Raw genomic sequence first — 17,466 nt, forward strand, 5'->3', positions numbered from 1 at the left:
TATTATAACCAATCCTATTGAAATGAAAATCTCAACAAATCTCAGGGGTCATTGGTAGGAGTGAGAGGGAAAAATCCTAGTGTTCCAAACTGAGAAGTATTGAGACTGGGAAGGGGAAGAAAGGGGAAAAGTGAAATTATTCTCAGATATCTAGGGATTTACTTTGAATAGACCTTTCTTGCAATGATCAAAGGAAAGATGTTAGAAGTGTAATATATATGACTATTTGGACAGGTGGCTGAAGGCATGAATAATTGATTATTGATGCATTCGTTTATTCATTCATTCAACAATTATCTGTTGAGCACTTACTATATAATCTGTGCATGTTAGCTCAAGGGGGATTCCACAGTGAACAAGACAGGGTTCCTATTCTTACCCAGCTTAACATTCTATTAAGGGAGCTAGACCATTAACAAGTAGACAAACAAATACATAATATGATTTTAGATCATAGTAAGCACTTATTGCAATTAAAGCAGAATAAAAGAACTAGAAAGTACAGGGAAGATAACATTCTATTTTAAAGAGGGCGATTGCAACAGGCCTACCCAAGGAGTTAAAGTTGAAGCAGACATTCGAATGACTTGAAGGAATGACTTGGACACAGCATCTCCAGACATAGATAGCAGTGCATATATAAAAGTTCGAAATCCAAAACCTGACATGAAGCAAAATCTGTTAGCCACCAAAATCTGTTAGTAATAGTGTTGACTTTGGGCCACTTCTAGATGGATAAATACAAAGTCCCTCATGGTGAGAGTCTTCCTGGGAATACCTGCTCTCCGCCTCAAGCCATCCTTTCCAGCCCTACCCCATTCTTCACCTTCTCTGAATGTCCTAGCATGCCTCACACCTAAAGTCCTCTGCAGGACATGTTTTATCTTAGCATGCACTCCCTCCAGCTGCTTCTAGCTCACTTAGAGAATTTCTCCTCGTGCCTCTGGAACCCCTGACTAGTAGGCAATCTCAAAGTTCTCAACACCAATTCCTATCAATTGTCATCAGATTTGTCTGTGGAGGCTAGCCTTACCAGACTTCCAGGTCAAGTTCCAGGTCAAGGGCTATCTCATTTACTGTTGTTTCCTGAGAAGTTACAATAGGCAGTCTCAATAAATATTTGTTCAATCAATGAGACTGGAATCAAATCTTGTACTAACTTATTAGCCACCTAGCATGTAACTTTGAACAAGTTATATAACTCTCTGGGTCTCAATTTTTCATTTTAAAATGGGCATGCCAGGACTGGGGATGTAGCTCAATGGTAGAGCACTTGCCTAACAAACAGGAGGCCCTAAATTCAAACCCCCAGTACTGCGAACAAGCCTAAAATAAGCACAACAGTATCTGTCTTTCAGAGATGAAGTGGTTAAATAACATCACATATGAAAAACCTCAGCACAGTACATTGTACAACGTAGATGCTTTTAAAAAAAATCATTCACTATTCTAACCATTTTACTATCTACATGTATCCCATAGCATCATTTTGCAAAGTTCAGGAATAAACAATGGAAAGAGAATCATTGCTAAGAATAATCTCTGGGCTATTCCCAGTTTCACCCCCAAGTAGAAAAAAAAATCCACAAAGAATCTGCAAAGAAGGAAGAGAAATTGTTCAAGGCCCAATAAGGAATCTATATTATTTGCAAAAATAAAATTGTAGTTCCAGTATTCAGAAACCTGAAGAGTTATGTAAGAACTCAAAAGTTCTTAACTTGAATGATGATGTGGCATGACTCAAACTCTTGTCCATTCCATCTTACAAGACTTTTTCACTTATTTAGCAGTTAACCAAGGTATAATTAATGTATCATAAACTTTCCCCTTTTAAAATGTGCAGTATGATGGCATTTGAAATATTCACAGAATCAACTTTGGAATATTTAAAAGCCTTTTATGAACAGATTATAGAGATTTTATTACTGGTCTATAAAAATATAAGAAGGTCTTTATGTATCAAGAATAATTTGAAAGTAAGAATCTTCCTTGACAAAACCACTTTGAATTGTATATAATTAATATACAACACATACAATTTCATTTTTTTTATGGATTCTCCTTATAACCAATGTGCAAAACCTTTTCCTTGCTGCTGTCAAATTTCCATGGAGGCCCCTAAGCCTAGCTCCAGTTAGTGAGAGGTAAAAAACAAACACATACCCCACAGTAACTGTGATGAAAGGCCAGGGCTTCTGATAGCTTCAGAAGTTCATAGACGAGGACATCTTCAATGGCTATGCTAACTCATGTACAATTTCTTCCGTTTCTGTTCCCTTTTTGTGATTGTTCAGAATATGTATTCTGGTTTCTTGTCCTCATTCTGTAACATTTTATCTTATTTGTGTGCAATACTTCTCTCTTTATTTCCCTTCCATCCTTAAGCTATCGAACTTTGGAACTTTTTAATGTCTTTTATATCCTAAGTCTACATATTGTCTGAGCAATATTTTTATTTATTTATTTATTTATAAAGGTTGACTATGTCAAAGGAAGATTGTGGTATAATGAAAAATGTTTTGCTAACAGAGAACCTTTTGAAGGTGAGTTTTAGTTGAAGATATATTAAGAGGGGCTGGCAGAGTGGCTTAAGTGGTAGAGTACCCATCTAAAAAGCTTGAGGTCCTGAGTTTAAACTCTGGTACCACAAAAAGAAGTTCTAAGATATACTAACAGACATTTTTCAATATTGATAATATATATATATATATCCATTAAATAAAATGGCATACAATAAAAATTTAATAAAATGCATCCAAGAAGGGGGGATGAGAGAAAGTGATGAAGGGAGTGAATCTACCTAAGATACATTGTAAGCAATATGTAAATGTCGCAATGAACCCACCCCCAAAGCTAATATATGCTAATAAAAATGTAAAAGAATGTAAAGGTAAGCTTTTAATATAAACCAATGGCCTAAAAATGAGGGAAGATCTATTTTAAATTTTGGACAACAAGCCCACCTGCATAAGTGCAAGAAAAAAAGTGTTTTCAAGTATACATCAACCAGTGATACACAACTTCTATTGTTTTTCATGGAGACTCCTTTATTAGCACTAAGCTTCTAATTCTAGAAATACAGATGTGCCCATAATTTCCAAGCCTTTATATTTTGCAGTTGATTATGTTACTATCACCTTTGAGAGGAACAAGACTCTAAGTGAGGTATGATATTGAATATTTTGAAAGGTAAGAAATTGATTATGCATGACTTTGCAAATTGTTATTAATCTAAAAAAATGACAATACTGCGTACTGAAAGGCTTAACAATCAGTCTTTGCTCCCCAGGGTGTCTCTGAATGGATTTAATGATGGTTATCTAATTATATTAAATCTAGACTTCCACAGGGATTCCAAACAAACAGTCCTTGCTGGAATGAGATGCTTTGCAGTGTTTTCTGAATTTGTATCCCCCAGAAGAGAGGCATACACCTTATAGACTTAAAAATATGATTTGTGGTCAGTCAGGACAGCGCAATAATTTATTAGTTTATTTCCCTATGATATCTAATTAGGACTTACATTCAAAAACAGCATTAACTTTTCCTTTCTTTTTTGTAGGCAAGCTCTTGTTTTTATGGTAAAGAACCATTTCTTAACTGGTTACCTTGCATACCTTACAATGTTAAAGATGCAAAATTTTTGCCAACTGTGGTAACATTTCTTATTGACCAAGAGCAGAATACTGGAATTTACTTCTTCTACAACTTGGTAGGTCTTATAGCTCACAGGTGATTGCTGTGACACTAGAGCAATGCAAATTTACCTTAGCAAAGTTGTTTCCACATTCTTTTTTATTTTTATTTTTTGGTGATACTGGAGTTTGAACTGAGGGGCTCATGCTTGCTAGGCAGACACTCTACCACTTGAGCCACTCCACCAGCCCATTTTTTTTGCATTGGGTATTTTCAAGATATGGTCTCTCAAACTATTTGCCTGGGTTGGCTTCAAATCCTGATCCTCCTGATCTCTGCCTCCCGAGTAGCTAGGATGACAGGAGAGAGTCACCGGCGCCCAACTTCCAAATTCTTACTATCTTTAGCAACAAAACTTGATAAAACTGGCTACAGAAAAATTATTTCTGATAATTAGTATAGTGTGACACTTCAGAAGTTTCTCACCTCTGATTGTCATTTAGTTTAATAAAAATGGACACCATGGCTGGATGTAGTGACTCACACCTATAATTCCAACTACTTGGGAGGCAGAGACTGGAAGGATCATCATCCAAAGCCAGACTGAGCAAAAAGCAAAAAGTTAATGAGATCTCATTTCAGCAAATAAGCTGGGTGTGTGATAAACATCTGTAATCCCAGCGAGGTTAGAGGATCATGGTTCTGAGGCTTGTCCAATGCAAAAAAAAAAAAAGTGAGCCCCTATGTGAAAAATAACCTAAAGCAAAAAGAGCTGAAAGGGTGACTCAAGTGATAGAGTGCTTACCTAGCAAGTGTGAGGCCCTGAGTTTCAAACCCCAGAGCTGTCAAAAAAAAAAAAAAAAAAGAGAGAAAAGAGAAGAAAACACGGAAATCATGATGCTGATTGTGTAGTGATTATCCTTTGCTAATTCTCCAGGAAAATATAAGCTGAATATCTTCCATATAATTTAAGATTCCTTAAAGTGGATAGTTAAGATGCACAAAAAAGGAACCCATTGCCATAGGTCTGTCTTATTTTCTATTCCAAAGTTCTTTAACTCTAGCTATGAATTAGAACTATTCTCAGAACCATGAGAAAATACATAGCTTCTGCTCCTACCCTTGAGATTGTAGAAGAGAAAAAAAATTTCTTATATTCAGTAATGGGACCCTGCAAATTAAAATGACAAAGGACAAATTAATAGGAGAAAAGAAAACAGTTTCTTTATACATGTATCATGCCTGTGTATAGGAGAAACTCAGTGATGAATTACTCAAAATTGTATTTAGCACTTGGCAATGATAAAATGATCTCAATAGCTGAGGGTGAGGACTGGCACCCTACAAATGCCACTTTGGTATAAAGTAATTGTAAGGTGAACATTTTTTGAGATTCAACTGCTGCATTTGTTCTGGGAAAACAAATGACTTGTTTGATGGGTAACTAGTTTTCAGGGGAGCAAACAGTAGATGAGAAGGCAAATGTTTGTCCATGGAGGTATCTCCTTCAGGACCCTCATTCTCACCTGAAGAGGGGATTTGGGGTAGGTTTTGTTTTCTTTTTTCTGGAGAGAAATTGATGGCAGTCTAATTTCCCAGAAGTTGCTTTTAGTCAGATTGGGGAAGTTCCTGAGAGACCCTTTTTTTTTTTTTCTGCATTATTTGAATCAAAAGTCTTCAGCTTAAAATGACCTCTGTACCAAATTAGCCTATTTGAGGGTGTCATGTTCTGATCCCCTTCCAGATCACAACCCACTAGAATTGGGGTATGAGTTAGGCATCTACACTTTGGGCATGACCATGATGAGAACTGGCATTAGAGTCTGTCTGCCACGTTCAGTAAGGACTCTGTAATAAACCTCTCTGTGCCGTTCATTACAGAACTTTGGATAAATTAGTCTCCTAAAAATTCACTTCAGTATCTACAAAATGGGCAGGGGAGAGTAGAATAAAGAGGTGTGTATGACTGCCAATCCTTTCAGTTCTATGGCATGTTAATGGATCTGTCCCAATCTTGATCAAAATGCAAGTACCCAGAAAGTCTAAAAATTGTAACATGGACTAGTAATAATGGAAAAATTCTTATGATCCCCCATGCTTTTTTTTTAATTTAGACCACCAGACGTATCTCTTGTGCTGTGAGCATCCTAAAAAATGATGAATCAGTTTTCCAGATAAAATTTCCAACTTTCCAGTTTCCTTACTCGTTCTCTATCCCTACTGGAATGGTGTTTCATCCCCGAAGCCATTTTCTGTATGTTTATGGCAATCAGGTGTGTACCCATGAAATTTCATCCTCTGGTGTATAGGTAAATCAAGCACTTACTCTATGCTAAATAGTTGTTCATAAAGGACATAGCCACTCTGGTAATCTAGGTAGGAAGTAAAAGTGGGAGGGAAGACAGCAAATTTTTATTGACTACTTACTGTGTGTTACACTTAGTAACTACTGTCAGCCTTTAACCTTCAATTGATTCACTGAACCATAGGTAACCAGAGCTCTTTTTACCTTTGCTACTATAATACATTTCTTCCCAACTCTGAATGACCTAGAGTTTGCCATTAACTCTGAAAGTGTGTTTCTATCTGGCATTTCCAGCATTTAACATTGGCCTTTCTTTATTTGACTTTATCTAAGCATCATTTTCTGGCTGTGTTAGTTTCCTGCTTCATTTTTTGTTGTTTTGTTTTGCCTTGTTTTTTGAGACAGAGTCTCACTAAGTAGCCCACACTACACTGGAACTTACAGTCCTCCCTCTGCTAGCTCCCCAGCCTTGGGATTACAGGTGTGCACCACATACCTAGCTCCTATGGCTCCATTGTTCTTTATGCTCCTCCCACTAGCATTCTCCAGCTTTGGGTCTTCCTGTCAGTTTGTTATCAGTAGCCTGAAAGCTTGATAAAGGACTTTTTACAGTACCTAATGGACCATTAACCAATTTAAAAGTAAGGAGCACAAAATATGAAATGTTAAGTAAACTTTGGAAATAAGAATGGACTTCAGTGGTTTCCAGTGAGAGCAATGAATTCATTTTCTCATTGACATTTCTCAAATAACCTGTGAGAATAAAAATTAAGATGACTTTGGTCAAGACAGGGAACAAAGTTTCTCTGTGAGATTTAGGGATGGCATTTGACAGGTTGTGGTTTACCTCACAGATACTAGTTCCTCAACCTTTAACTCAGAAATGAAGAATGCTGTTTGGATAGAAAGTGTTTAACAAGACCCCAGATTTCAACAGTGTCCAATTCTGGGACTTCTGCTGACTTGCTAACTATCTTAGAAGATTTACTGCCCACTGATAATCCCCTTGCAATGGCCCTCAATCACATGTGGAATAACTCGATGTATAGAAAGACCAAATTCATTCAAAACAACTTGGGTAACTAACAGAACCAACCAAAAACCATTTTTGAACCCCTTACCCCCCTTGTTTCTCCAAACCAAGTCCTCTCACCCTTGATGGAATACCTGATTGTTTCTAACTGAACCTGTGTCTCCCAATTTGCCAATCTATTCTATATCTGAATAAAAACTGTCTGAATTTTAACCTGACATATGATTTCTTGGTCTACAATCCCTATTCTATATGAGATTTAGAGATTTGAAAGGTGGTGCCCTGTTTCTAGACCTTCATAGAACTCCCTTATTTCAGTTTTTACATTGTTTATTTAGCCTTTGAATTTTGGTTACTCTTATATGATGCACACAGTTTACATTCAGCTGTGTCCAGGTTGTCTGACCTATAGAACAAACAACCATATGAATAACAGTAATAGTACAAGGGGGTTCATTGTAATATCTCCATAGATACCGTGTACTCTGAATAAGTTGCATTCCAGGACTTTATTTAACACCTTACTGTCGTTTTTTTTGTTTTTTTGTTTTTTTGCTCGAGTGGCTGCTTTGTTGTCTTGTGAAATTCCTAAACTCATGGATTGAAAACTAATGATTTTATAAGAAATTGCTGTACTCTAAGTTAGGGGCTCACAAGTGTGTAGATCAAACACATTGCCAGCAGGCTTTGGCTGTGGGCAATATCTAGTCAGGATTGAAGTCAAAGAGCCTTCCTTACATGTTACTCTCAAAAACTATACTTATATAAAACTATATAAGAAATGAGACCAGTAGTTGAATGTGAGGAATTTAGGAAGGCCAAGGAATCAGAACAACTCTGTGAGAAACAAATGAACAATAACTAAAACCAGCCAGAGTCTAATAGCTGACAACAACGGTCCAAAGTAAAGATATAAACTGCCATGAGAATCATGGTGTGTACTTCTGAGCAAGTAGCTCTATAAAACAAAATCTAAGGTTGTGTTCTCTTGCAGGAATGCCCAGAGTGGGGAGTAAAAGATGCTAGTGTGTACTGTTCTCTTGGGCTAGTAGTCTCTGTTTAAGTTCAGTGCGTACCCTGCATTTTTATAAATAGTTCAGCTACTTGTGATAAATGTAAGACAGTAGACATCGTATTCCTTGTGCAATATGATGAAAATGACCTGCAGGGATGTATCACGGCATCAGAGAAAAATATGGGCGGGACTCTATTGAATCTTCCTAAAATCCTTTTTCAAAGTGATCCTAGGGCTTGAACTCAGGGTCTTGTGCTTGCTAGGCAGGTGCTCTACCACTTGAGTCACACCCTAGCCCTTTTATATTTTCAGTTTTTTTCAAATAGGGTCTCACAGTTATTTCCAGGCCAGCCTGGGCCTTGTTACTCCTATTTATACTGCCTGCACGGCTGATCTGACCAGAGCATGCCACAATACCCAGCCTTTTCTGCTGCAATGTGATCTCCCTTACTTATTGCCTGGAACAGGAATCTGGTCTCCAGATCTCTGCCTCCCAAGTAGGTAGGATCACAGGCATGAGCCGCAATACCTGGCTCCAAAAACCTTTGTAATATAGTAAGTAAGCACTCTCTAATCATAACTCTTTGGATGTTTTGATGATTTCTGGAAGGCATCATTCAGTCTAAGCACCCATCTCCTGAGGAGCTCATTGTTGACACTGAAAATAGCTATTTCAGTAGAGTGATGCTAGTGATTGCTTATAATTGAGTGCATCTATATGCAATTTCACACTCTGGGAAAGATGCAAATTGTCTGCTTCCTCTGTGCAGAGTGCTTATACATTGATTCAAAGAACAGTCACTGTGGGGATCAGGGAGGTAGAAAGCCTGATGAAGAGAGAATGAGAAGACAAGAATTAGATGCTATGAACACAAACAAATCATTTCACGAAGTTTTGCTAAAGAGTGAAGTGGTGAAGTGGGGTACTGTTTAAAGAGAGAATGGAGATGAAAGGACTAGTTTTCTAAGTACAGGAATAGTTGTGCTGCGTGTTAACGGGAACTCTTCAGGAGAGATGGAAGATATGATGATGCAAGAGAGAGAGAAGAGTAATGCTTTGAAGTAGGTGAGAGAAGATGGGAAGTATGCGCTTGTGGAGAGACTGGCCTTACGTAACAGCTCAGACATTATTCTATGGTAATGGGAAGGAGCATTTTGGAATCAGAAGCTGGTAGTTGGGTGGACACAGTAATGGAAGATTGTGGAAATTATCTTCTATTTTCTCAACAACAACAAAAAATTAGAGTGAAGATACTGAGATAACAATATATGGACCAAAATGTTACGGAAAGAACTCTAAAGACTAGTTGAGAAGCTACAGGACCCAAACCAACATAAAACAAAGGAGAAATTCCAGCAAAAGGGAGACATTTGAAAAGTCACAAATTTCTTTGCACATCTATCTGTGTCTTTCTCCTATCTGACTTAATACAGTGCAACTGAAAGGAACCTCCCACACTAGGGATCTTCCCTCAAGACTGAAACAAAGGCATAGAGGTCGCCTGAGGGACTCAAAGTGCTGATGGGATCTTGTTGGGAAACCACTGAAATCAGATATGATCACTGTGACACATGAGGACTGCAATTCCACAGGCAGATACGAGAGACAATGAGAGGTCACAGGCTTCTAAGAGGACATCAGGACATGCTGCTCAGAGAATCTGAGACAATAGCACACACACAAACCAGAAAAGACACATGCTCAGAAAAAGTTTGGCAGTTTCTCGGACTTCCAGCTAGGCTGGTGGGTGAAAGTTTACAGGAAGCCAAACCATAAAGACTGGGCAAAATGTTTGTTTTTCAAATGCTCAAGACTCAACAACAACAACCATGACAACAAATTATAAGGATACAAAGAAACAATGAAACATGGCCCAATCAAAAGAGTAAAAGAAAAACCAGAAACTGACCCTAAAGAAAGGCAGATCCATGAACTCACTGCCTGACAAATAATCTAAGATGACTATAACTAAGATGCCCAATGACCTATAAAAGAGAACACAAACAGAACTTTTTAAAAAATCAAGAAAAACAAGGCATAAACAAAATGAAATTCAGTTAGGAGATAGGAACTTTTAAAAAGAACCAAACAAATTCTGAATAACTCAACTGAAAATTTCACTAGAGGGGTTGACCCATAGCAGTTTTTAGGGGGGTGGTGTGTAGGGGGTTCAGACAGAAAAAGACAAATCAGGAAACTTGGAGGCAGGTCATTTGAAATCATTGACTCAGAGAAGAAAAAAATGAAAAAAAGTGGAGAGAATTTAAGGAGCACTTGTCAAGCAAATCAATACACGCAGTGTGAGAGTACAGGAAGGATAAGAGGAAGAGAAAGGGAGTGAGACCTTAGTTGAAGAAATAATAGGAAAAAAGCCCTTCCCAAATGAGGACAGAAATGAACATACAAGTTCAAGAAACTCAAAAACTCCAATCAGGACAAATTCAAAAAGACCCACACTAAGACACATCACTATCAAATTAACAAAAATCAAAGGCACCACACACAAGGGAACTGCCATGAGGTTGTTAGTGGATCCCTCAACAACAACAACAAAATAATGTTGGGGCTAGAACAGAGTGGGATGATATATTTAAACTCTTGAAAGAAAAAAAACTACCAATCAGAAAACTGTATCCTGAAAATTGTCCTTCAGAAGTGAAGAAGAAGAGCTGGGAATGTGACTTCCTAGCAAGTGCAAGGCCCTGAGTTCAAACCCAGAAAGATCTCATCCCAACAAACAAGCTAGATATGGTAGTACATCCCTGTAATCACAGATGTACAGGAGGCCAAAGTAGGAGGATCGTGGTCCAGGCCAAGCAAAAAGCATGAGATCCTATCTGAAAAATAACTAAGGCAAAAAAAAAGGTCTGGGGGCATGGTCAAGTTGCACAGTGCCTGCCTAGCGATTAGTTCAAACTCTGGTGTATAAGACTTTTCTTAATTATCTGCCTTAATTAATACAAATAAACTAAAGCTGAGGGGCTTTGTTACCACTCACCCTTATCTGAAAGAGATGCTAAAGAGAACATCCAGTTCTTAGGTAAAGGTAAATTCATGTACAAATGCAGAAACATGTGAATGTCATCATGGAACCTAAGTTCACTTCTAATTCTTGTGTAGAGTTAGGGTAAGTCAAACTTTTTTTTTTGGTGGAACTAGGATTTGAACTCAGGGCTTCACACTTGAAAAGCCAAATACTACAAATCTACTTTAATGTGTATACAGTTTATACATATGTAATTTGTGACATCAATAACACACAGTGGATGAGAGGTGGAGCTGTCTAGGAATAGAGTCTTTGTATGTGATTGAAGTTATCTGTTCAAAGCAGTGTTATAACTTTTAAATGTTTTATGCAATTGCAATGATAAGCACAAAGAAATTATTTATATAGTATGTACACAAAGAAATGAATGGGGAATCCAAGCATGTCACTACAAATATCAACAAAATGTATAGGAAAGCAGAAATAGAGGATAAGGGGCATAAAAAACTATAAGACATACAGAAAATAATTAACAAAATGAAAACAGTAAATTCTTCTGTATCAGTAATTCCTTTACATGTAAATAGATTGGCCAAGCATGGTGCTTCATGCCTATAATCCCAGTACTCAGGAGGCTGAGGCTGAAGGATATGAGATTAAGGCCAGCTGAGGCTAAACAGTGAGACCCTGTCTCAGAAGAAAAGAAAAAGAGTAAATGGATTAGCTTCCCAATCAAAAGACAAATTAGCTGAATGTGGTCTCTCTCTCTCTCTCTCTTTTTTAAGAAATTGAGATAAACAATGTGTTATCTACAAGAAATTCACTTTAAATCTAAGGACATAGATAGGCTGAAAGTATAAGAAAGGAAGTAAAACTATTCCACACAAATAGCAACCAAATGAGAAGCTTGTTACTTGTATACCTTCCTTTAAAGAAATGTTAAAAGAAAGGCTTCAGAAAAGCAGAAAATGATAAAGTCAGAAACTTGCACCTACATCAGGAAAGAAAGAGAAAGAGCACTGAAGAAAAAAAATAAGTGGAGGGAAAATAAAAGCATTTTTCTTAATTGACCAAACAAATAGTAGTTTGTTCAAATTAATAATATCAATAATGGATTTGATTGCATATATCTCTATGTATGTTTGTATAGATACATGATAAGTAGATAGGTAGGTAGATAGATAGATAGATGATAGAAAGATGGATAGATGCTTGCATATAGGTCAAATAACTGATAGAAATGACACAAGGGCAAGGAGGGAGGAATCAGGATTGTTTTGTTATTATAAGGTTGTCACACTGCCCAGGAATCAGAATAAAGTGGACATAGATGAGCTATAAATGTGTACTGCTGGGCTGGAGGTGGTGGCTCAAGTAGGTGATAGAGCTTCCACCTAGCAAACATGAGGTGCTGATTTCAAACCCCAATACTGCCCCAAAAAATATGTATCATAGAACTGGAACAACCACTTTAGAAAGTTTTTTTTAAGTATAACTAATATGTTAATAAAGAAAATAAAATTAAATTTAAAAAAATAAGTGGAAAAAGAATAGACGACAAAATGGGAACAAGCTGGGCACCAGTGACTCGTGCCTGTAATCTTAACTATTTGGGAGGCTGAGATCGTGAGGATTGTGGTTTGAGGTCATTGCAGACAAATAATAGTTCATGAGATCCCCATCTCCAAAATAATCAGAGCAAAGAAAAAATGGACAGGGGGTGTGGCTCAAGTGGTAAACTGCCTGCTTTGCAAGCACAAAGCCCTGAGAGCTAACCCCAGTCCCACCAAAAAAAAAAAAGAAGAAGAAAGAGAGAGAGACAGAGAGAAAAAGGAGGGAAGGAAGGAAAGAAGGGAGGGAGGGAGGAAAGAAAGAAAAAAATGTAACAAATAGAAAATAGTTACAAATATGGTTGATATTAGTCTCACTAAACCAATAATCACTGTGAACATCAGTGGTCTAAACACACCAATTTGAAGACATAGACTGTCTGAGTGGATCTAAAAACAAGATGAAACTATATGTTTTCTATGAGAAACCCATTTTAAATATAAAGTCACATATAGATTAATAGTAGATGCATGGAGAGAGATATACCATGCTAACACTAATCAAAAAAAGTAGGAGTAGCTTTATTTCAGACAGAGCAGACTTCAGGATAAAAGAGCATTAATAATGACAAAGGCATCAATTCTCCAAGAAGATATAAGCCTTTAACATGTGTACATAACATAAGAGAATCAAATAAATGACACAAAAACTTGTAGAACTACAAGGAGAATTGGATGACACCATTATATCTAGAGACATCAACACCCCTCTATCAGAAATGAACAGTTGCAGCAGGCCAAAAGTCAGTAGGGACATACGAACTCAATGACACCATCAATCAATCAGAATTAAAGGGCATCCGTAGACTTCTTCATCCAGCACCAGAAGAATACAAATCCTTCTCAAAGCTTCATGCAACAGTCACCAAGATAGACCATTCCGGACCATAACACACACAATGTCTGTTCTCAGGCCACAGACATTCTGGAGCATAATGGAGTAGGAATCAGTGACAGAAACAAAATCTAGAAAAATCTCACTCAAAATAGTTGTAAATAACATCTGGGTCAAAGAAGAAATCCCAAAAGAAACTTTAAAATATTTTGACCTAAATGAAACTACAACTTACCGAAATTGTAGAATATAGCAAAAGTATCCCTTAGGGGGAAATTGATTAGCACCAATGCACATATTCAGAAAGAAAAAAGATATAAAATCACTCACTTAGGCATCTAGAAAAAGATGATACATATCCAAATGCACACAACATTCCATCCTTCTGTGAACAAGGGAATTCCATCTGGGAGATCATGGTAATGACTTTGTTCTCTTATGCATTTGCCATGCATACGGTGCAGACCTGATACCCAACCACAAACACTGTCACAGACTCTGGGATGGAAATAGAGGGTAGGTCAAGTGGGTGAGGAGTCTATATGTGTGTGAGCATGTTGGTGACAGATGGGAAAGATCGTGCCATATGACTTTTCTTATGTAGGAAGAAGAGGTTGATGGGTAATTGCTGACTGTTCATAGCAGCCCTGCAGTGAGATATTATCTTTTTATTCTCTTAGTTATGGATTTCAATGGATGGCGGCAACACGTTCGAATTAGTAGCTGACTTTTACGGTGGTGTCATAAAGAGCATCTATCATAGCTTTTATACTTCAGATATTGCTCTCGTTGCCAGAAATGGAAGGGTTTACTTAACAAAGGCAGGTAAGAAATTTGCCTTTATTGGTGTACTCAGTGTACGTGGGCCAGCAGTTGGAAGATAGATGAAAAGCATGCCTCTTCATCTAGAATAGGATTACTATTCAAGTAATCCTAAAGTCTCAAACCCATTATGGGTGTTGGATTTGCAGAATCTACAGAAATAAGATCCTGCTGGTGGGAGTGGCTCAAGTTGTAGAGTGCCTGCCTAGGTGAAGTCCTCAGTTCAAACCCCAGTACCACACACACACACACACACACACAAGATTTTTAAATTCAGAAATTAGATCCTACGAACACCTCTGAAGAAGAGGAACCCTGGATCAACATTTACAACTCCAATGTCCTGCTTTCTTTTCTCAAACCAAATAATAAAATGCCACTTAAAAGATACAAATGTGCTCAGCGTGTTACAAACAGCATCTCATGCAATATCACAGTCACTCTGCCGAGACCACACACGTGTAAGAGAAATTGTGTGATTGATATCTTTCTCTCCATCTTCTTAATTTGGTAATCTTGTGATTTCATTGGTCAAGTCAAAATAGCTCCTGTGAATTTGTTTGCACAATGAAAGAAACAGCTAATAACGATTGACCTCACTGACAGTGGTCCTCTTCCAACTCCAATGACTTTTGCTAACTAATTTAGAAGCCTAGAATAAAAAAGACACATGATTCTTAATTTTGTTTCTAATATCCCTCTGAGCTGCATTTTTTATTTTCTCACTCGACTGTTCAGTCTTTGAGATCTTGTTTTATTGAATTTATTAATTTACTAAGGTCTTTTGATGCAAAATGTGGGGACAATTTTACCTCCTCTGTGGGGATATGCTTTGTATCATATGGAATTTTATATCTTTTACATATCGTGAGTTTCTCTTCCTTCATGTCTCCTCTCCCACCTTTTTTGTCCCTCTTCCTCCATCACCTCTTTTATTCCTCCTTAATATTCCTTCTTCACCTAATTCATCATTCAAGTGTGCAGTACTGGTCAGAGCTTGCATTTGCTTTAACATCATACAGATGAACTATTCTCCAGACTCCTTTCCTCACTTAGGTAAGACTTGGACACTTTCTAAATTCAGTGCAGTGCTTGGAAGCAGTAAACCTGCTTTTACTCAAGAGAGCTTGATTGTTCCCCATTATTTCCCTTCCCATATGTTCCCATCCACCGTCACCTTCTCACCTATCAGGAGGGTATCACTAAGTGTCCTCAGAACTTCCTTGATTTACCTTGCTTCTCTCTGTGTTGCCTCAAAGGGTTTGGTGTAGGGCAGTGTGACCTGTTACAACACAACTTTCTCTTTCTTTCCTTAGATCTTACATTTCTACATTTTTTGGCATAAAATTGTTCCTTTTGCTTTCTTGATTGCTGCTGGTATTTCTTGCTTTTGTTATTCATTCATTCGCTTTGTGGGAAAATAGAGGTAACGTAAAATTTAGCACACTAACCTTTTTTGATTGGGCAGTACTGGAGTTTGAACTCAGGGCTTCATACTTGCTAGGTAGGCACTCTACCACTTGAGCCCTGCCCCTAGCTCTTTTGGTTTTAGTTATTTTTCAGATAGGGTCTTGCTTTTTGCCTGGCCCAGTCTGGGACCATAATCCTCCTACCTATGCCTCCCTCATTGCTGGGATCACAGGTTTATTGGTTGAGATGGGAGTCCTGGTAACTTTTTTCCCAAACTGGCCTTGAACTATAATCCTCCCAAGTAGCTGGGATTACAGGTGTGAACCACCATGCCTGGCCCTGTATTAACCATTTTTAAGTATACAATTCTGTGACAGTAAGTGCAATCAGAGTGTTGTTTGACCATTACTTATAACCATCCTCTGAACTTCATCTTCCCAAATTGAAACAATGTACCCATTAAACACTAATTTCACATTGCAGCCTATATTTTGCCACAAGTTTGTCATATACAGCCTTTATTATGTTGAAGTATGTTCTTTCTGTCCCAAGTTCTTCAGAGCTTTTATCATGGAAGGATGATGAAGGCGTTTTCTACATCTCTTGAGATGACCATGTGGCTTTTGTACCTGATTCTGAATATGTATATATTATATTTATTGATTTACGTAGGTTGAACCATCCTTGCATCCCTGGAATGAAACCAACTTGATCATGGCATATGATCTTTTCAATACGTAGTTGAATTTAGTTTGCATGCCTTTTATTGAGAATTTTTGCATCAATGTTCATCAAGGAAATTGTTCATAATTTTCTTTTTTTGGTTGTGTCTTTATCAACTTTTGGTATCAGGGTAATACTGGCTTCATAGAATGAGCTTGATAGTATTCCTTCCAGTTCTATCCCTTTCTATTTTTATTTATTTATTTATTTTTATTCATATGTGCATAATATGTTTGGGTCATTTCTCCCCCCGCCCCCTACCCCCTCCCTTACCTACCCCTGTCCCCTCCCTCTCCCCCCAAACCCCCTCGATACCCACAGAAACTATTTTGCCATTATCTCTAATTTTGTTGTAGAGAGAATAAAAGCAATAATAGGAAGGAACAAGGGTTTTTGCTAGTTGAGATAAAGATAGCTATACAGGGAGTTGCCTCACATTGATTTCCTGTGCATGTGTGTTAACTTCTAGGTTAATTCTTCTTTTTTTTTTTAATTTTTATTGTTTTATTATTCATATGTGCATACAATGCTTGGGTCATTTCTGCCCCCTGCCCCCACCCCCTCCCTTACCACCCACTCCGCCCCCTCTCTCTCCCCCACCCCCTCGATACCAGCAGAAACTATTTTGCCCTTATTTCTAATTTTGTTGAAGAGAGAGTATAAGCCATAATAGGAAGGAACAAGGGTTTTTGCTAGTTGAGATAAGGGTAGCTATACAGGGAGTTGACTCACATTAATTTCCTGTGCATGTGTATTACCTTCTAGGTTAATTCTTCTTGATATAACCTTTTCTCTAGTTCCTGGTCCCCTTCTCCTATTGGCCTCAGTTGCTTTTAAGGTATCTGCTTTAGTTTCTCTGCGTTGGGGGCAACAAATGCTAGCTAGTTTTTTAGGTGTCTTACCTATCCTCACCCCTCCCTTGTGTGCTCTCGCTTTTATCATGTGCTCATAGTCCAATCCCCTTGTTGTGTTTGCCCTTGATCTAATGTCTGCATATGAGGGAGAACATAGGATTTTTGGTCTTTTGGGCCAGGCTAACCTCACTCAGAATGATGTTCTCCAATTCCATCCATTTACCAGTGAATGATAA

The 17,466-nt window shown here is 37.8% G+C and overlaps 1 protein-coding gene across 1 annotated transcript in view; it reads left to right on the top strand.

Moving 5' to 3' along the window:
- Positions 1-17,466, top strand: part of Catsperb (cation channel sperm associated auxiliary subunit beta) — a 134,280-nt gene that overhangs the window by 44,267 nt on the left and 72,547 nt on the right. The window contains exons 10-14 of the mRNA XM_074066957.1: positions 2,477-2,543; positions 3,119-3,165; positions 3,563-3,712; positions 5,751-5,909; positions 14,102-14,246. Coding sequence (XP_073923058.1) covers positions 2,477-2,543; positions 3,119-3,165; positions 3,563-3,712; positions 5,751-5,909; positions 14,102-14,246 — 568 coding nt within the window. The remainder of the gene's footprint in view (positions 1-2,476; positions 2,544-3,118; positions 3,166-3,562; positions 3,713-5,750; positions 5,910-14,101; positions 14,247-17,466) is intronic.

This window comes from Castor canadensis, chromosome 3, assembly GCF_047511655.1.
Source record: "Castor canadensis chromosome 3, mCasCan1.hap1v2, whole genome shotgun sequence".
Lineage (NCBI taxonomy): Eukaryota > Metazoa > Chordata > Mammalia > Rodentia > Castoridae > Castor > Castor canadensis.